Consider the following 22,390-nt stretch of genomic DNA (forward strand, 5'->3'; position numbering starts at 1 on the left):
CAATTATGGCGATTAATGGTGCCATTTAATTTAAAGGTTGCCTCATCGCTCCAAACAATTTTGTGTGGAAACCCTGCACATTTCGCCAGGTACCATTCACAGAATTCAACTCGCCGGTCAGGATCGTCTTCGTTTAGGGCATGAATTGGTGTTGGAATGTAGCATTTCCAGTGCAGACGCTTGAACAGCGTCCTTAATCACATTAATGAATCACGTCTTAATGAACGTGATTCTTAATGATATTTGTCTTCTATATTCGAAGCTATTCCATTTTGCTGTATATTCATAAACAAAGGATTTCTCGTTATTCTAAGTGTGAGTACATTTTTTTTTAGACACCCTGTAGTTATTATAGCATACAAAAATTCAAACATACTCCAAAAATAATTCTTACAAATCAGAAACAATTCTTGCGAAATACAAAAAGTTGTAAGAAAATCGAAAATAGTTCTTAAACAGCAAAGACTATTATTCAAAATAGAAAATATCCTTTACACAAATCCTAAATAGTCCTAATATAATTAAGAATAGCTTCTGCAAAATATGAAATACTTGTCACAAAGCACGTAAATTCTAACAACACCGAAAGTAGTTCTTACAGAATACAAAAGGCTCTAACAAAATCAGAAAATAGTTCTTAAAAAACAAAAATTATTCTTACGAAATACAAAAATATTTTAGACAAATCCAAAATAGTACTAACAGAACAAAAAATAGTTGTTGCAAAATTCGAAATACTTGTAACAAAACAAAAAGATTTCTAACAACATCAAAAATAGTTCTTACAGAATATAAAAAGTTCAAACAAAATCTAAATTGTTCTTACGAAACAGAAATAATTCTTAAAAAATAAAAAAATTTCTAAGAAATCCAAAATATTTCTTACAAAACAATAAATTATTCTTAAAAAATACAAAAATACTTACCACAAATCCAAAATAGTTCTAACAGAGTAAAAAATACTTGTCGATTAAAATATTCAAATCAAGAAAATATAAAATTAAAGATGAAAAGATATTGAAATAGATCAAATATTTTGCTAAAAGAAAGGAGTGATGTTAAAACTTATATGTAATATAAAATGCAAAGTGGGGGTTGCCCGCTTTTTAGAATTTTATATATGTATGTATTAAAAGTTTTAATTTTACAGGGGGACATATATAAAACAATTTAAAAATGACCCCCCCCCCCCAACTATAGTAAACTAGGTACTGTCAATAACTAACCTTAAATTGCCACAATAATAGCTTAATAGTAAAGTCTGGACCGGTTGCACCTTGGACCTTACTCGGGGAACCTGAACATTTTGTATCAGGGATCAGATGGTACGCACCCAAAAGTAGGAGTACAAGAATCGGTGAAGCTTTGAGTTGGACTGGACCCCAGGTTGGTCCTAGCAGATTCAGAACTGGAATCACTTTAAGTGGAGCCAAAAGCGGGGGAGTGGATTCGGGTATCATTTTATTACAAAAAATATTTTAAAAGACCGTTGGGAGTGTAAAATGATTGGTTGTAAAAACAAAAAGCAATGGACTTAACAGCAAATAACATGGGGATTCCTATACATGCAAGCAAATAACAAGGGAATTCCTATACACGCAAGCAAATAACTTGGGAATTCCTATACATGCAAGCAAATAACAAGGAAATTCCTATACACTCAAGCAAATAACAGGGGATTTCCTATACAACCAAGCAAATAACATTGGAATTCCTATACATGCAAGCACATAACATAGGAATTCCTATGCATGCAATTAAATAACATGGGAATTCCTATACATGCAAGCAAATAACAAGGGAATTCCTATTCATGCAGGCAAATAACATGGGAATTCCTATACACGCAAGCAAATAGCATGGGAATTCCTATACATGGAAGCAAATAACATGGGAATTCCTATACATGCAAGCAAATAACATGGGAATTCCTATACATGCAAGCAAATAACAAGGGGATACCTATACATGCAAGCAAATAACATGGGAATTCCTATACACGCAAGCAAATAACGTAACCATTTCTTTTATTCAAATCCCAACCGCAAATCAAGTTATCGTATATTGAACAACCTCTGATTGGCTCATACAAAATGCCCACGTCAAACGATACATTCATTGTGCAATTCTTATCAAAAACAAAAAAGCTTTATACCCCTTTTTTCCAATGAGAGTTAGCTTTAGCAACGACACGCTCCTAACAAACTATTCTTGACTAAAGGCAATTGTCCAAAAAATCAATCACACTAGGACCGGTATTGCGTACTCGTTCCTCTTTGAAAGATGTATTGACCTCTAGATTAGAATTACCTACCAGAAAAACCGGAAGGACATTGTAATAGGCAAATGACCCTGGTAACCCAATTACTTGAAAACCTACACACATATCTATGCCACAGGTGAAGGTTTGCGTTTAGGTTTTCAATCTTATATGGCCTTACTACTCGTAATCTCCCCAAATAGCACAGGAAGGAACATAATCCACCCAAATAGCACAGGAAGGAACATAGAGTCATAGAATTCAATATTAGCATTCTACTGCCATACTCCCCATAGACTAGGTTGATTCTGTCGCGGGTGAATCACAGAGATCGTGGATGAATGCATCTATTGATAAAGATTTAGTGGCCAGAAAGACCAAATCCATATCTCTATTGTACTCTGGAGAAGATCGTCAGTGGAAATATACTTTTTCATGAAACGCAGATCAAGATATATAGCAATCAAGCCGGGTGTCATGTAAACTAGACCTATACGCCTATAAGGCATTTTATACACTCAAGTCATGTGGAGGTCCTCAGCAATATTTGACAGTCCATCCTCACTAAACGAATTTTGAATTTGAGAACAAGCTATGCCAACTTATAGATACAGGTAAGTATGCTGTGCATCAGCATGTATCAGTCGATAGATTAAATACATCGTTGTTCTCCTTCTCTGCCATTTTCGAAACAGTTTTCTATATTGGATATTTTCTGCAGGACGTTCTTACAAGCATTTATTCTTTAAAGCAGAAAGCAAATATCGAAAATTCTTTAAAAGCTTTTATTTCTTTAAATCAGAAAATAATCAAGATTTTCAGATATCGAAAATTACGTTTCGGTATTCGATATCGATATTGGCTCCGATATATTGATATATCAATATCGATATTGATTATCGCCCAACACTAGCCCATGTTCACGACCAACGTCCGGGTCGATTTAAAAGAAAATATCTTTAGGTGTGTAAAATATGATAAAAATATCCCACCCATATTGAAAATTACTGGATATTATAAGCTAAGGTTTTCTTTGTAAATTTCTAGTTGAATCATCTATTTATTTGTTAACAGTTGAAACTATTTTGCTTTTTTGCAATGACCCTTTGTTTTTTGTTGTTTTTTTTTGCAGTAAACATCATACGTCACAAAAAAAAACAAAGAGAAAAATCTCAGTGAAAAAAAAAACACCAAAAACGAGACTGCGGCCAGTGGAGAGAAAAGAAACGAACAATATAAAACAACGCGGATATTTCGCCTGTATTCAAACAAGGCGTCTTCAGCACGAAAGAAACACAAGAGGAACAAGATAAAAAAAAACAAGCTAAAACTAAAAAAACAATAAAAACCACCACCAAAAAAAAAAATATATAAATAATTTGGTGGTGGTTTTATTGGTTTTTTAGTTTTAGCTTGTTTTTCTTTATCTTGTTGCTCTTGTGTTTCTTTCGTGCTGAAGACGCCTTGCTTGGATACAAGCGAAATGTCCGCGTTGTTTTACATTTTTCGTTTCTTTTCTCTCCACTGGCCGCAGTCTCGTTTGTCGTTGTTTTTTTTTTGTTTTTTCACTGAGATTTCTCTCTTTGCTGGTTTTTTGTAATGGCTGGCTAGTTCGGCTTAAGATCTGTCAATCATACATCACATTGAATTATTATGAACCAATTATTATTAGGTTGGAGATAAGGAAATATTTTTTCTGGAAGAGAATGTGGAAGCCCGAAGCCCACAAAGTGCATACTGAGCCCCAATGTGTACTACTCATGAAAAGTGAACAGGGATTTACTCTCTAACATTTTTTCAGTTGGAGAAACATCCTTGGACTAATCGTGCAAACTGGGTGCTAAAGGCGGGGGGGGGGGTAGTTCTTTTCTTAGCGGGAAAACGGCTTTTTGAAAATAGAAACATTGTGAAAGAGCTGGTGTTGAGGAGCAGTTTTTTCGTTTGAAAAAAAAACCGTTTAGTTATCAAATTGTAAAAAAAATTGTGTAGTATGTTATACATATAAATACGTATTTTATTGCGTAAATCGACTCCAACTAAACCAGCCCGTTAATTCTAAATACAACTGAATACTAAAGTTTTAAGCTTAGCGTATAGGACAGATGGTTTAGGAGAAGGAAGTCTTCACGACATTCCGGATATCCTGAATACGAAGGAAAAAAACAATAAAGAAATAAAAAAATTAAAAGATTTTTTTCTAATAATGTAAAGAGCAATGTAAGACTTAAAAAAAGCGTATCCGTAAATTAGAGAGACTGACACTCACCCTAAACCATCGCTTTTTATGCTAAAGTTTGATTTTTTTTTCATTCCACTGGTTCAAGAATTAATGCTCTGACACGAGCGGAAATTCATAAACAGTAAAACACTTTTCATCACAATCTTCTGAGAATCAGCGGGCTCAGTTGTATCTGCCTTAAATAGCACTATTTTCCGTTCAAAAGTTTTAAAGGCGATCGATAAATAAAACAATTGCAATTACCATCTGACAATACGTGAAACTTTATGTGCATTCTGGAAAATGCTAGAAAAGATTTAGCGTAAAGATTGAGGGATTGAGGAGGGCAGAAGCCCCTCTAATAAACCAGATAACTTCTGTTCATGTTTCAACATCGTGCTTTACATTTATTTGATAAAAACGTTGTTTTTTTTTGCGAAGCTTTGTTGAAAGCGACAAATTTTAAGTTAAGTGCTAACACCATAAAAATGAGTGTGGGACATACCAGTTCCGAATCTTTTACCCTGTCAAATAAGGGGTGCTCCTCAAAATGAGACGTCATCCATTGATACAAATCTTCTACATCAGTCAATGTGTATATCAGGCCCTGTGAGGCAAAAAGTAAGTTATGAGAAAAAGTAATTAATTAACAAAATAAAACTTTTAAGCTTACCCACCTAATATTGGAACTCTTTAATAAAAAAAAAAAACCATAGAATATTATAACAGTCGCATCTTCATCCTACTTTAAAAATCTACCTATATCTTTGGAAAATGTCTGTAATGCCACTGGAAACCCATATACTCTCATGTGAACAAACCAAAATCGCCAAACATGCTAAAAAGCCTTGCTAACTCAGCAAGTAGAGCACCCAACTGTCAATCTCGAAGTTGCAGGTTTAAACTGGGTGTTAGGCTATTGCTACATAGGTAAAAAGTAAAATATTCAGAATTCATTTCTTTTCCAGTAGAAGCTGCCATTGTGGAGCAAAAATCAGCATTAGAGGGTGGTCTTTACTCTTCATAAAACACTAATTTCAAAGCTATGCTTTTGGTAATTCTATCTTGTTGTGCCTTACAACCAGAGGATTGAGTTGAAAAGCTCCCAGGAAATTAATGTCGGAGGAAGGAGCAAGGCGACTTCGAGTACAGGGTGTTTTTTTTCTTTTGTTACGCCTGTCGTATAGCAGGCTTTGCTGAGAGTGACTTTATATCTTGCATCTTAATGCGGTTTTATTTGTGCATATGCGGTCACTTCTTATTTTGATTTAGTTCAATAGTAGCAGTTGTAATAGTAAAAGTAGTAGCAAAAGTGGTAGTATATTAGTAGCCCGGGAAGTTTCATCTTATTACCCTAAGGCGTTGCTGGGATATTGCTAATACACCCCTTTGATAGCCCATGTATACAAAGTGTGTTTTAATTTAGTTCAACACCCCTCTCAAATTGCCCAGAAACTTAAGCTTAGCTTAGCTTTATTGGATTCTCATCGCTATTAATTTTCTACGGATTTACTAGTTGGACATATTTTAATGGTTTTCTGTCAATCCTTTCCAGTTTGCCGTCCCAATAAGCTATCTTGGTTTTAAATTAGGTTTTATGTATTTCTTGAAGTTTACTGGGATGTGGAACATGGGTTTTTAGTACAAATAAGAAGCGACCGCATATGCACAAATAAAACCGCAATAAGATGCAAGATATAAAGTCACTCTCAGCAAAGCCTGCCATACGACAGGCGTAACAAAAGAAGAAAAACACCATGTACTCGAATTCGCCTTGCTCCTTCCTCTTACATTAATTTCCTGGAAGTTTTTCAACTCAATCCTCTGGTTGTAAGACACAACAAGATAGAATTACCAAAAACATAGCTTTGAAATTAGTGTTTTATGAAGAGTAAAGATCACCCTCTAATGCTGATTTTTGCTCCACAAAGGCATCTTCTACTGGAAAAGAAATGAATTCTGAATATTTTACTTTTTACCTATGTAGCAATAGCCTAACACCCAGTTGAAACCTACAACCTCGAAATTGAGAGTTGGGTGCTCTACTTGCTGAGTTAGCAATATATATATATATATATATATATATATATATATATATATATATATATATATATATATATATATATATATATATATATATATATATATATTTGAACTGTGGCAGTGGTGATTCAGATTTTCACTCTTTCCATAAACATAAACCACACATTTGACTTTAAAACTGGTCCTGCATGATTACCAATTTGTGATAATACACATAAATATAGAGGGATTTTCTATTCTTACTATGTCTTCAAAATATTGGGATATTACATTAATCAATTTCTTAAAGACAAACAATTGATTTGAAAACAAACTTACACCTTCTCTTACAACGTAAGCGTATTCAGCTAAAAGAGTTTTATTGATAATTCTCCATTTGTGCTTCGCTTTCTTGAAATGAGGATCCGGAAATAAGAAGAACATCTTTGTCAACTGGAAAAAGAAAGTGGATGCAAATATTAACTGTAATTCATTCCCGCTACCGAAATCCAGTAATAAGCTCAAAATAAATAGAATTAATCAAGAAAGCTATTTTTCAAATCGATTGTTTCTTCTCTTTTAATGCAGAAATCTTCATCAGCACACAAGAACAGAAAAGAAATTCTCTAGCCCTCTCACTGTTTTGGGTAAAAATAAATTGAACTGCTAACGTCTTAGGAGGCAAACGTTTGATCGAAAACCCTTAATATACCACTTTACTTTCTATAATCAATGGAATATTGCCGCCCTAGGTAAGAACTATGGTTATTGTGCGCATCCCCCTGGGGTTATATTTAGTAGGGATGGTTGTAGAAACTTGGGAAAGAGCTCATCCCATAAAGAATTCAAGATGTTGCACTTTTTGTCTCCAATCGAGCTGTAATTTTGTATAAGTATACTTTTAAGCTGATATTTTGATTCTAAATGTATAAAAATCACTATACTCAATGTTACCCATCAAAAGCTACGAGCCCGAGAAAATTTGTCTTATTTTAGAAAAAGGGAGGAAATAGTCCCCCCCCCCCAAAAAAAATAACAATAATAAAGGAATATTAATGAAAATTACATCACCAGATTCAGCATATCAGCGAATCCCACTGCGGACGTTTCAAGCTCCTGTCTACAAAATTACCGAATTTTGTAAAAAAAATTTTTGCCAAAAGAAAGATCACTGATGCGTAATCAATTGTTGTTTTTTTTTTTGCTTTTATCGTTTGTTTTTCTGAGGGATGATCGTATCAAACCAATGGTCATAGAAGATGGAGATAGGGCTCATTCAAACTGATATTAAAATTTCTACTATCTTTTTTAGTGACCATAGAGATCGGAGGGCAACTATCTCTCATCCCAAGCCACTTTTTTCCCAAACAACCGCGATCAAAATTTTGAGATAACGATTTTTTAAGCATAATTGAAAGGTCCAATAACTACGCTTTTGGGGATGAAACGACCCCCCACGGCTCCTGGGGAAAGGGCTGTAACTTTTGCAATTTACCATTGTTTGCACACAGTACAATATTTAGTGTGGGAAATATACGGACATTTTCACCGGGAGGGAATTGTCTGGGGAGATTTTTCCGGGAATAATTTTTCACAGAGGGTTTCTGGTAAGATTTGAAAAATGACCAGAAATTAAATAAAAAAAGGTTTTCTTTTAACTGAAAGTAAAGAGCAACATTAAAACATAGAATGAAGAGAAATTAGTTCATACATGAGGGGGACTGCCCAATCCTCAATACATCGCTCTTTACGCCAAAGTTTGACTTTTGTTCGTCCCAATTATTTAAGAACGACTCTTGAAGCACAAGAGCCGTTTAAGTGGAATAGGAACCTTCCTTTAAGTGTGAAAAAAAAAAACTTTACCGTACAGAAGGGGGATCAAGGAGGGGGCAGTCCGCCACACACACGGGATAATTCCTGTTCGTTTTCAGTTTTTAATGCTACTCCTCACTTTTAATCGAATTAACTTGTTTGTTTTATTTACTTATTCGTTCAAAAATTTGACTTTCCCTAAGTGACATACCTTCATAAGGCTTTTTCCTAAAAAAAAGGTTATAGGAAAAGAAAAAACTTGACATTGTGTACTAGAGCCAAACTATTATTTTTGAAAACGTATTCCCTACGGAATTATATAGGCAAGCACCCAAAACATCCGGAAACTTTTTCATAGGACAGTAGGTGAATTAAGATTAAAAACACTAGTTTTAAAGCGCTTATAGCAGGTAAAACAGTTTTTGAAGGAGAAGGTCAAGGCGGGGTGAGACAGGAAAGTTAGCTGAAGAAGAAGAGATGGAGAGGAAGAAGCGCAGAGATTCGATTGATTAACCATTAAAATGAAAATCAGCAATGGATCTTCTCTTTTCAATTTTCTCTTCGGTTTTCTGCACAGACTTGGTCAAATGGGCCTTTCGAAATGTTCAATTAAGCTGCATTTAAAAAATTGTTATTGTTAATATTCAATACCAGACTCCCAAAAGAGAACTAGAAGATCCCAATAGAGAACTAGAAAGAAGTAATTTTAAGCACTTAATATCTAGAAAAAATATTTAAGATATTCTAATCGAGTTTTTTCCATAGCAATTCAAAGATTAGCGTAGTGCAAACCCTAGTACTCCTATAAGAGATCGTATAATGCGACCAGAATACGATGTTTGGGTACTGGATCTACATAAAGACAGATATCAAAAGGTAAGCTACTGAAACTACATAATTTATTCTGTAATACAGAAAGGTATCTCATTTGAATGATTCATACCTGGGCAAGAATATAAGGATATATTCAACCTTCAGCAGTCATTTGATTCGAGTACACTCAAAAGGCGGAAATTTTAATCACTTATCAGCTAAAGGTAAATGTGAAGGAACCCATGCAACATTATATAAATGTCAGAATAGGACTAGAATATATTCATTCACCTAGTTTCACTTCTTGGCCATGGTCACTATAATACACAAGCACCAAGTGAGAAGTGCGGCTAATATAAAATTATGATTGGTAATGGAGTATGCATAAAGTTCAAACTAATATCGGAGGCGCCAAGAAAAAAAAATAATATAGAAATCCAGAACAATCCTTAGAAATCCGGTATAATCCTTAGAAATGAAGTAGTTAAGTGATTAGGGATTTGACAACGTCCATAGTGGCTAAACTATTGGAGCTACTAGAGATTCCTCTAACAAAAAGTCGCATACATTTTAGGCAATGAAAAGGCAGCCATTAGCCATAAAGGACCCAAACTTTCAAGGGCCCCAATACCCCTCCCCCAACTTTCTGGCCCCTATCCCCTTTTTTACACTTTTTTTAAGTTTAATTTTATGAACTTTTTATATTTTTTATATTTTTTTCAACATATAATTTTTTCAACTTTTTTTACATGCAGCCTACATGTTTTATATTTCTTTTAACTTTTTTCACATGTCTTAAATTGACATAAAATATACTTAAAACAAAAAAAAATCACATTTAATATGTTCAAATTACAAAATTAGAATGATACAGATACGTTAGTTGTGACTTTTACTATAAGAAAAATAATGTTTGTAGTAGCAGTCTTCTCTTTCTTTTTTTGGACTGAATTTTTTGGACTTTTTTTACTCTATGGTTGCTCATAGACATAAACATCTGTCCCAGCAGTACTCTATGGCTGGTCATCGACACTACCTAGTTTATTGTATGTATTGAAACAGTAACTTTCATCGTAGGAAGGATAAACACCTGCATCATATTTTTAAAATAGTGAAGATATATTATTCGAAGAAAGTGTGTGCACATAATAAAGTCATCGTTGCGCTGAATGCTGAAAGACAAATATTTGAACTGCGAGACAAGCACTAGTGGTAACACTATTGGAAACGTATACGTGTGTTGTCATGACGGTGCGAGTTTAGATATCTTTGGAGTACCAAAGATATTCAAGATAAAAATGGTAGATATGCTAAAGTATCATTTAAATAGATGATAGTGCTAAAAGAGAATGCCAACATAAAAATATAAGTTGACGATGAGGGTCAACTTCTTGCTACTATTAGTCGTAACTCGTGACCTATTGATATATCCTATTGCACTCGTTCTCTTGGGCACCCATAAAATGAATTTTAGAGGTGGGCTAACCTAGTCTGATCGACACTTCCAATGCTGTGTAATGGAAATCTCAAAACAAAATATAAGAATACAAGGCAGCATCATTCAGCTAGGGGGCTGAAGTCCCCTCTGTCCCACAAATATGGGCGCCCATATTTGTTCTGGTATTAGTATTCAAATGAAAGGAAGGAGAAAAAAAAGGCCAACTTCTGCATTGATATCATAAGCCATATCTTGTCTACGTGCCAGAACTGTTACCTGTGTAAAAACAATGTTATAATACAGGCAGTGAAATATTATGCAAAAAAAAGAGCATTGACAGACAATATCACTAATGAATATAAAGATAAATTGGTGGAAAATAATGCAAATGTGAAAATTATTACTACCATTGATCATAAACCAACAGATATAGTCAATCTAATAATACCAAAGAAGAAACGCATATTGAACCTCTAGCTGACACCACAGTAAAAAATTGTGAATGACTCAAAATGGATTAATGATTATTCTACTGGTTACGAAATAAGAGAAGAGAATAACTAAACTATCAAGAGACAACATGATGAAATATATTATGGAACAGATTCAAAATTTCCAAAGTTTTGATAAGAAAGCATTGATATTAATAATGTATAATAATATCTGTAATATATTTTTTTGTTAATATTTTACATTTTGTTTTTTTAATTAAAATATTTTATGCATTACTTTATTATATAACCATTATTTTTAGGGTACGCTAGCTAATCGAACGCTTTAAATCAGATGTATTTTAACCGCGTGTGTTCTTATTAATCAAAAGTAAAACCCATGTTTCTTAAATTATTAAATATTTTTTAATAGATCAGCTGTATCTTAACCGTTTGTATTCTTTAGTCAAAAATAAAACTCAAGTTTCTCAAGGTATTTTTGATAAATCAGATGTATTCTTATTAATCAAAAATAAAATCTAAGTTTCTTTAATTATCAAATAATTTTTGATAGATGAAATGCACCTTAACCGTATGTATTCTTATTAATCAAAAATAAAATCCAAATTTCTTCATTGATTGAACATTTTTCAATAGATCGGATGTATCTTAACCGACTGTATTCTTATTAGTCAAAAATAAAACTCATGTTTCTTACATGATCGAATATTTTTAATAGATAAGATGTATCATAACCGAGTTTATTAGTCAAAAATAAAAATCTAGTTTATAAATGATCAAATATTTTTAATAAATGAGATGTATCATAACCGTGTGTATTCTTTTTTATCAAAAAATTAAACCCAAGTTTCTTAAATGATCAATTATTTTTAATAGATCAGATGTATCTTAACCTTAAGCTGTATTCTCATTCGTCAAAAATAAGACAAGTTTCTTAAATAATCAAATGTTTCTAATAAATAAGATGTATCTTAACCGTGTCTATTCTTATTAGTCAAAAATAAAACCCAAGTTTCTTAAATGATAAAATATTTTTTTATAGATCAGATGTATTTTAACAGAGTGTATCTTACTAGTCAAAAATAAAACTCAAGTTTATCAAATGATCAAATATTTTTTAGCATATCAGATGTATCTTAACCGTGTGTATTCATGTTAATCAGAAATAAAACCCAAGTTTCATAAAATATCAAATAATTTTTGTAATAGGTCAGATGTATCTCAATCAAGTGTATCCTTATTAGTCAGAAAAAAAACTCAAGTTTCTTAAATGATCAAATTTTTTTTTAATAGATCAGATATATCTTAACCGATTGTATTCTGATTAGTCAAACAGTTGATGGTAACGAACTGTAATTAAGGAGTTACCCAGCTCAATAGTAACTGAAACTCTAAAAAAATGAATTTTGATACCAATAGAAACATAAAAAGAATGAGATTTTTATGCTGATTCCAAATGTATAAGTTTCATCGAGTTAAAATCAACAATTTTTTCAAATAACTTAATTTAAGTTAGGTTCATTTAGATTCACTTTGCGTGGCGCCACGCTCAGTGAATCTAAACAAACCTAATTCAAATGAAGCTATTGGAAAAATGGTAACTTTAGGTTGGCTGCAGGTACCCAGGCGGCAGGTTGGCTGCAGGTACCTGGGCATCAGGTTGGCTACGGGTACCCTGGGTTTGGTAAGCTGACATCACTTGGGTGTGATAATTGTTTCTGCATTATTCATTTTCAAATGACTCTGACACTTCTAATTACAAACAAACTGTGTAGCCAAATTTGTTCTATACAACAGATTTTTAAAAGTAAATTTCTTTGATTGCTATCAAGTATCTATAGTATTCGACAAAAATTAATAATGCAGTGCAAGGTTTCGTAAAAACTTAGGTGATTTTGATAATACCATATATGATTAATAGCATTATAGGGGATTCTTATTATAGCCTTCAATATTTTGATAATGTATTTCAAGATGTTTCATAATATCAAACATAATTTTGAGATATGAACCGGATCCTCTTTTGAGTTAGAGACATTTTTGATCATTAAAGAAACTTGAGTTTGATTTTTGATTAATAAGAACACACTCGGGTAAGATACAACTGATCCATTAAACAATATTTGATCATTTAAGAAACTTGGGTTTTGATTTTGATTAATAAGAATACACATGCTTAAGATACATCTGATTTATTAAAAATATTTGATCATTTAAGAAACTTAAGTTTCATATTTGAAGAATAAGAATACACTCAGTTGAGACACATCTGATTTATTAAAAAAATATTTGATCGTTTATGAAACTTTGGTTAAAGTTTTGATTAATAACAATACCCACGGTTAAGATACATCATATATATTAAAAAAGTATTTGATCATTTAAGACACTTGAATTTTATTTTTGACTAATAAGAATACACTCGGTTAAGATATATTTGATCATTTAGGAAAGTTGGTTTTTACTTTTGATTAATACGAATACAGACTGTTAAGATATATCTGATTTATTAAAAATATTTATGTCATTTAAGAAACTTGATTTTTAATTTTGACTAACAAGAATCCACTCGGTTAAGATACATCTGATCTATTAAATAATATTTGGTCATTTAAGAGACTTGGGTTTTATTTTTTATTAATAAGAATACACACGGTTAAGATACATCTGTTTTATTAAAAATATTTGATCATTTATGAATCTTGAATCTTATTTTTTAGTAATAAATTTTTTTTAGGTTAAGATACATCTGATATATTTAAGAATATTTGATGATTTAAAAAACTTGGGTTTTATTTTTGATGAATAAGGATATACAGGGTTTAGATACATGGGTTTTATTAAAAATATATGATCATTTAAGAAACTTGAGTTTTATTTTTGACAAATAAGAGCAACATCGGTTAAGATACATCTGCTCTGTTAAAAAAATATTTGATCATTTAAGAAACTTGGGTATTATTTTTGATTAATATGAATACAAACGTTTATGATATATCTGATTTATTAAAAATGCTGAATCATTTAAGAAATTTGAGTTTTATTTTTGACTAATAAGAATACACTCAGTTAAGATATATCTGATCTATTAGAAAATACATTTGATCTTTTAAGACACTGGGGTTTCATTTTTGATTAATAAGAATACACATGGTTAAGATACAACGGATTTATTAAAAATTTTTGATGATTTAAGTAACTTGAGTTTTATTTTCAACTAATAATAATACAATCAGTTGAGATACATTTGATCTATTAAAAAAATATTTGATCATTTAAGACACTTGGGTTTTATTTTTGATTAATAAGAATACACACGGTTAGATACACCTGATTTATTACGAATATTTGATCATTTAAGAAACTTGAGTTTTATTTTTTACTAATATGAATATACTCGATTAAGATATATCTGATCTATTAAAAAAAATTATCATTTAAGAAACTTGGGTTTTATTTTTGATCAATAAGAATAATCTTAAGGTTAAGATACGTTTGATCTATTAACAATATTTGATCATTGAAGATAGGGGAGTTTTATTTTTGACTAAAAAGAATACACTTGGTTAAGATACATCTGATCTATTACAAAAATTATTTGATCATTTATGGAATTTGTTTTTTTTATTAATATCAACACACATGGTTAAGTTACATCTGATTTATTAATAATATTTGATCATCTAAGAAATTTGAGTTGTATTTTTAAGTTGTATTAAAGTGAAAATTAAAAAATGCACATGAAAAAATATTTAATCATTCAAGAAATTGGGTTTTATTTTTGATTAATAAGAATACACTCGGTTAAGATACATCTGATTTATTAAAACATATTTGATCATTTAAGAAACTTGAGTTTTATTTTTGACTAATAAGAATACATTTTGAGGTTAAGATACATCTGATCTATTAAAAAATATTAGATCATTTATTAGGTTTTATTTTTGATTAATAAGAACACATATGGTTATGACAAATCTGATTTATTGAAAATACAAATATTTGATCATTTAAAAAATTTGAGTTTTAGTTTTGACTAGCATTTCCACCATTGTGTATTTTGAATCTCTTTGGTACTCCGAAGAACTCTAAACTCTCACTGTCATGACAACGCACGCATACATTTTCAATAGTGTTACCACTAGTACTTGTTTCGTAGTTCAAATATTTGTCTTTATCAGCATTCAACAAAACGATGATTTTATCATATGCACACACTGTCTTCGAATAATTCATCTTCACTTTTTTAAAAATATGATGCAGGTGTTTATCCTTCCAATGAACAAAAATTACTAATTTAATACATACAATAAACTAGGTAGTGTCGATAACCAGCCATAGAGTACCACTGGGACAGCCACGTAGTGTTCATGAGCAACCATAGAGTACCATTGTTACAGCCGAATAAATAAAAAAAAGTAAAAAAAAACAGTCCAAAAAAATAGAGAAAAGTGCTACTACAAACATTATTTTTCTAATAGTAAAAATCACGACTAACATATTTATATCATTCTCATTTTGTAATTCGATAATATTAAATCTGACTTTTTTTGTTTTAATTATATTCATGTGATTTTAAGACATGTAAAAAAGTTGAAAAAAATTTGTATATAAAAAAAAATTAAAAAAATAAAACCCAAAAAACTAAAAAAGTAAACTTAAAAAAGTAAAAAAAATGGGGGGAGGGGTATTGGGTCACTTGGAGGTTGGAGTCCTTGATGGCTAATAACAGCCGTATCATTGCCTAAAAGGTATACGACTTTTTGTAAGAGGAATCTGTAGTAGCTCCAATAGTATACCCACTATGGGCGTTGTCAAATCCATATGCAGTTCACTACTTGATTTTTAAGGATTGTACAGGATTTCTAAGGATTATTCTCAATTTCTAAATTAAAATTCTTTTCTCGGCGCCTCTGACCTTATTAGTTTCAACTTTATGCATACTCTAATACCAAACAATATTTTATATTAGCCGCACTCCTCACTTGGTACTTGTTTATCATAGCGACCATAGCCAAGAAGTGAAACTAGGTCAATCGAATCAATTGACTTGTGATGGATGAATACATTCTAATCTTATTCTGACGTTTACATGATGTGGCATGGATTCCCTCAGGCTCACCTTTAGTTGTTAAGCAATTAAAATTCCAACCCTTTGAGTGTACTTGAATCAAATGACTTTTGATGGTTGAATTTATCTTGATATTCTTGCCCAGGTATGAATCATGCAAATGAGATACCTTTCTGTATTACAGAGTAAATTAGGTAATTTCAGTGTTACTGAAAAAAGTTTGTACCATCAGTATTACATAATAGATTATGTAATTTCAGTAGCGTATCTTTTGATACCTGTCCTTATGTGGGTCAATGACCCAAATATCGTATTCTGGTCACTTTATACGAGCCCATGTAGGAGTACTAGGGTCTATACAACTGATAAAAAGAACTGAAGGAGGAGAGGGAAATTTAATTTGAATAGGAAACGTGACCACACATGAAACTTGTTTGCAAAAGCAAATAACGGAAAATATTTTGCCATTAAATGTCATACCTGTCTCAAATGACAAAAAAATGTTTTGCATGTAGAAGTACTTTTTTTGTGTAAATAAGAGTTATTTTTATAAAACAATATTACCCTGCGAGGTCGGGTTTCAGTGGACAAATCTCTGTCGGGGAAGTTCATGGAGATGGGGAGGAAGGCCAAAGATTATTCAACCAAAGATTATAATGACCAAAATAAAAGATTATAGTGACCAATGAATACAATAACCGATTTGTCCGATGATAAGTAACGACACGTGAAACTTTTGGCAACAAAAAGACAGAACTGCGACTTTTTGTCCAATGAAGAAGAAAACAGATAACTTTCTGCAATTACAGAAAAATCAATGAAAACTTTTTGCAACATCAAAAAAACAATGGCACTTTCTCTGATGACAGAAAAAAGAAGAATTTATTGCAGTGATAAAAAAGAACAATAACACGTAGTCCAATAACAAAAAAAGATGACACTTGATGCAGTGACAGAAAAAAATAAACAATTAGTTTTCTCATTCACGAGAAAAAGTATCACTTTTTGTAACAACGCATCTAGCAATGGCCGAAAAACCATTATACAAAAACGATGACATGATAGCTTTGTGGCAAAGTCTCAGAGAACCCAACTAGGACTTTATTTAATTTTGATAAATTTGTCTTTAATTTAATTTATTATCTTGATAATTTTTATTTGCTTACAGTGAGGCCACTGTTAAAGAAGGGCCACATAATTTTAATAACCTCCAATCTCAGAACGTTAAAAGGATAGAAAAAAAACATAAGTAAAACTGAAAAAAAGGTATTGCAAACCTGTCCTTTTCGAAAGAAGCACGGCAGGTATTTCATTGCATTTGCACGGATACAGGCTATATTTTGGTACTGATCAAGATTTGACTCTCTTAAGGATTTAATCCTATCTCGAACGTAGTCTGACACTTTAACTCGGATTTCCATACCTAACATGAGTGTTGTTGGAAAAATAGGAGATAACTGCACTGAAAAAAAAAAGAAAAACAAAAAAAAATCACACAACACCACAAAGACAACTTGGAAATCAGTAGATGGAACGTACAAAGAAAACTCCAAAGGACCAGAAGAACCAAACTTTTTTTTAATAAAGATACAAAAAATAGACCTCTGGTACCAAGGCCCCGTGGAGCGCTGCAACAACTGTCACCTACAGGTCACAATTGCAAGGCGATATATGCAACTGCATTTCTAAGGTAATAAATGTGTAGACTTCTGTATCACACTTGAAGATACGTTATGATTATTGTAAGTTATTATTTGTCTGAGCAACGTGTAATTAGAGAACTTCCAAAATAAGTCCTTCTTTTGAGAAAAAATCGTTAAACTGTACTAGCATTATTTTGTATTGTATTAAAATTGTGTACTATTTACTGCGGTTAAGGAACATCCGTGAAACGGTTCGTTGTGTAAACTTGTATTTTTTAGTGTAGGGATGACTTTTGAATATAGAAAAGTGCGTGTCTTCTTGCTTACTTTTCATGACGTTAAACGTCTAAAGTATAACAAACATTAAAACCGAAAACTTAATGAAAAAATCACAACGACTGCTTCGAAATCAGGATTTCCTGTATTATTTCTAAAAAAATTATGAGAGGTATGGAATTTTTATTAGGTTGTCAAAGAGATGATATGAAGTTATCAATACTATGAAATTATAATGTGAAGTAGAATATGTCAAAGGTATTTGGAACTTATTTGATTTGTGGTAAGGTGTATTTTTATGGTATTTGGGTGATCCAGTGGTAGATGCCTTTATTCTCACTTTATAGGGGAGATAAACTCTGGCCCTAAGGTATTTAAACTTTGGTAGCGTGCCTTAGGCTATGACCTGACTAATGAGGCGTATCAGCTGGGTATGTTCGAGGGACTAAAGGTAGATTGTAGAGAGGCTGGCTATAATACAATACTTTTATTTATCTAACATATACCGGTGCAAGGTATAATAATATATATATTTCCACTTGGACTGGTGGTTCCAGGGAGACAACAAGTATCAGAAATTTGCAATAAGATATAACACAATAAAATGCTTAGACACTTACAATAATACGACAATATTCCAAAGTATTTCTAAATCAACGGACCAGAGGTCATTCCGGCATAAAGTTAGTATCAGTCTATCCCTTCCCATAAAATGTATCTTTTATATATTTTATCAACCACACCTTCCTGGACACAACCGACGCAATAGCTAGGAAGCGGTGATTTCTCAATATCCCGTTAAGCAGAAACTTGGGAAGATATCTTCGTTATCTCAATAAAAAGTGGTATTGCTAAAATTTATATTTGTGTCCTAACATATTTTTACTAAATTCGAAATCTACTTAATTAGAAGGCTTTACCACATTACTCCCTATTTAAAGAAGAGTTGTCCCAACTCTCAATATTTTACTTTTAAAACAGCTTAATTTTGTTTACAGCTATTATGCTGCCATCTTTGGGTCATTGTGTGCATATACCTTCTATGGGTTTCCTTAGGGTCATGTTTTTCGTACAATATAGGCCATGTTCTTTTTTTTGTCAAAGGATATTAATTTGAAAATCATCCTTGTTTCTCTTTTTATCTGTCGCTAAGACTGAAAAATAATCTTTTTACCCCTTTCATGTGCATCTTCTGTCTTAGCTCGACCCCAAGCGGCTCAAGTATTATATCAGCGGTTCTGCTTAAATTAGATTTCAAGTTATATTAGAAACGTTTATGAATTATTTAAGGTTAAATTTAATCACCATTAATAATTTAATTTTTCTGGGCTATTTGGCTGATTTATAGTCTACTTTTCAGGTTTAAAAATGTTTTGGATAAACAACAAATATCAATTTTGGTTTTTAAATTTTCACATTTTGTTCCAGCACAAAGCATTTTCACATATTTCAATACTAAAAGCCTTGAGGCTATGTAGCACATTCTCTATGCCTAAATTAAGTTCTGATTTTATCTCACTTTCTGATGATTTTGTAGTAAAGTCTGTAATACTGCATACAGTTTCCAAAATATCAGTTGATCAGGTATGGTTTGGTTTCTGATTGTATGAGATGTTAGTATCAGGATACAGTTGAAGTGGCTTCAAAATTTGTTACTTTCCAAAATATGATTGAAAAAAAAATGGATCCGAAAGGATGTCACAAAAAATTTGATTTCTAAAAAAAAACTAAGGCTGTATCTAAAATAAATATTCACATTAGAATACACGTAAAGCATAAAGTTTTACATACATAGCAGAAAGAAACACTCAATTTTGCAAAGTTTAATTACTTTTAATTACTTTTCTCTGTTTTAATTACTCTACACCTATCGCTGCTTAAATAGAAACGTTATGTTTCTTGCTGGCGACTCGTTTCATTATTCTCTTCAACTTAACATAGAATTATTAATCACTTAACATACTGTTTCACAATAAAAAATATTTCTAAGTTGACTCGAAGTCAAAAATTTATATATAACATTAAATCACTAGTTAAAACTTAAAGAAAATAAAAACATATTATATATATATATATATATATATATATATATATATATATATATATATATATATATATATATATATATATATATATATATATATATATATATATATATATATATATATATATATACAAGCATTGTGTAATAACATACACAAGTGCTTTTTTAAGTAACAAAACTTAGCACAACATTTATCCAAAAAAATATATTTGGTTAAAGTTTAAAAAGTTATTTTAAAACACTACATAGTAATTTAACTATACACAAAGCATTTTTTTTATTAGTAAAACACTAATTACTAATTTATTTACAATAACAAGTATTATTGGTGACATAGCAACGAAATTTGCTCCATTATCTATCATAAATTTCCCTTTTACTTTCATATTTATGAACTCATAGTGCCAACCGAATTTTCTGCGGATGTAGATAACACATTTTTTTTTTAATATTTAGTTTCTTTGCGATAGATTATGGTTTTGTGCAGACAGGGGTTCTTACATCCTTCGCTCTAGAGCTTTGATGTTTCTTATAGTACCAATATTTAAAAACACATATAATCAATCCCAAAACCACGATAACAATTAATAAATATCCCCATGTGGAGGCTAATAAGCCTTTACAACAAGTGGTTCTTTCTATTTCCGTTTGGAAAATGGGATAATTAATTTCCGGATTTTTCTTTAAATTTTCCAGGGTTGTCTAGAACCTGGATTTTTCTCCTTTTATTTTTTCCAGTATGGATATATCAGTTAATTTCTTTATCATCTTTTATACTTTTTAATTTTTTTCATTATCTTGTTTCAAATTTGTTGTTTGAAAAAGATTTATGTTGGGTATGGGTTTTACACTCCATTTTTCCATATTTATTTCCGTAATTTCCACAATTCGAGATGATATGATTGTCTCTTTTGTCGTTAAACGATAGGATGGGGAGATATTAATCAGGCCCATACCCTCTATCCGTATATTTCTTGTGTTTATCGACCCTGAAGAATGTTTGCATCTAAATTACGCCATTTAGGGTTGTGGAACACTGAATATGAAATCATATTCACTTATTTTTCCAAAATTCAAGAATAATGTTGCTCATTATATCAACATCACATTCTTTTTATAGAAGATTTGAGGGTTCCATTTCCTCCCAAGTTTAATAGCACAGACTTTTCTTGCGCGTAGATGTGATATAGTCCCTAAGTTACAAAAGGGTAGTTTATTGTTTTGACATTTAATTATTTCTTGTTGCACTGGCATCCTATAGTCTAAGTTGGAAATGGCTATATATGGTGGCAAATTATTTATCCTAATCCAGCTTGTGGTGTTCGTCAACCTTATAGGGAAAGCATTTATTTGGAACAGTGCGTATTATTCATTTTTAGCCAGGGATACCTTTAAAAATATCCATAACTCCCCTTGCTTAATTTGTAAATAGTTTTACGCCATACTATAAAAGTATAGAATATTCTCGAAATTTGGTTCAAGTCCTAGTCTCAATTGATAAGGCAAATGGCTTTCTATGGTTTTGAGTTACTTCTATTAATTTACCTGGGTTTAGAAGTCGTGCTGGTGAATTTTTTGCCAATTTTTTTTGTCAATTTTTTGTCACTCCAATTGATTAAATTCATGGGACATTTCCATGATGGCACTAAATAATACCTGTAGAGCCATTCTGAAGATTAATATCTTCTATGATTTCACTTTGATTTCCTATAATACGTTTTAGAGTTATGAATACTGCATTGATTATATCCTGTATAACAATGGAAAGCTTATTGATTGTCTGATTAGCTTTTTCCTTGATTTTTGATATCCTTCTTTCGTGATGTTTTAAGATTGTTAGTTGTTTGTCTACCAAGTGTAGAAGTTTTTGATTTTTTACTTCCACTTTCCCTATTCCGTTTTCTGCTTCCTTCCACGTTGTCTCAGATACTGTACCGAATATATATTCTGATATTTCTCCTACAAGGCCGATTAAGCTTCTTTTCTTTCTGGCCGATGTATTGTTTGGCTCCTTTTTGTGTTGTTTTTGCAGCGTAATTATTATTCTCTTTATATCTTCTAAAACCCAATTGATCTGGTTTTTCAGTAAATTGAACAACAAAGTTGCCTGAGTTTGAAATAATGATACTTTCGTTTCTTTTTCTATTACCTGAGGGGTGTGATAGGAGGTAGGTTAAAAGTTTTTTCTAATTCTCTTCTTGTCATTTCCAGATTATTTGCAAGTACCGTTATTTGGTTCTGGAGGGTATGTAAGGCTGAAGCATCAAACCTAATGGCGATTTACCAGTAGCCTTCCAAGGGTTTGACGGTAGTCATCCTGCGAAACAATACCCCTTTTACA

General features: G+C 31.6%; 1 protein-coding gene across 3 annotated transcripts in view; it reads right to left on the bottom strand.

Annotated features, from left to right (window-relative positions):
* The window catches only part of LOC148940708 (tRNA (guanine-N(7)-)-methyltransferase), a 102,813-nt gene that overhangs the window by 39,435 nt on the left and 40,988 nt on the right, over positions 1 to 22,390 (bottom strand). The window contains exons 3-5 of one of the 3 annotated variants that reach the window (XM_089105555.1): positions 17,364 to 17,548; positions 6,840 to 6,953; positions 4,984 to 5,085 (exon numbers count right to left, since the gene is read on the bottom strand). In XM_089105555.1, the coding sequence (XP_088961681.1) occupies positions 4,984 to 5,085; positions 6,840 to 6,953; positions 17,364 to 17,548 (401 nt within the window). The remainder of the gene's footprint in view (positions 1 to 4,983; positions 5,086 to 6,839; positions 6,954 to 17,363; positions 17,549 to 22,390) is intronic. The other 2 variants (XM_089105557.1, XM_089105556.1) reach the window with 2 other exon arrangements.

This window comes from Artemia sp. Qi Xiang Cuo, chromosome 19 (genome assembly GCF_049724085.1).
Source record: "Artemia sp. Qi Xiang Cuo chromosome 19, ASM4972408v1, whole genome shotgun sequence".
Taxonomy (NCBI): domain Eukaryota; kingdom Metazoa; phylum Arthropoda; class Branchiopoda; order Anostraca; family Artemiidae; genus Artemia; species Artemia sp. Qi Xiang Cuo.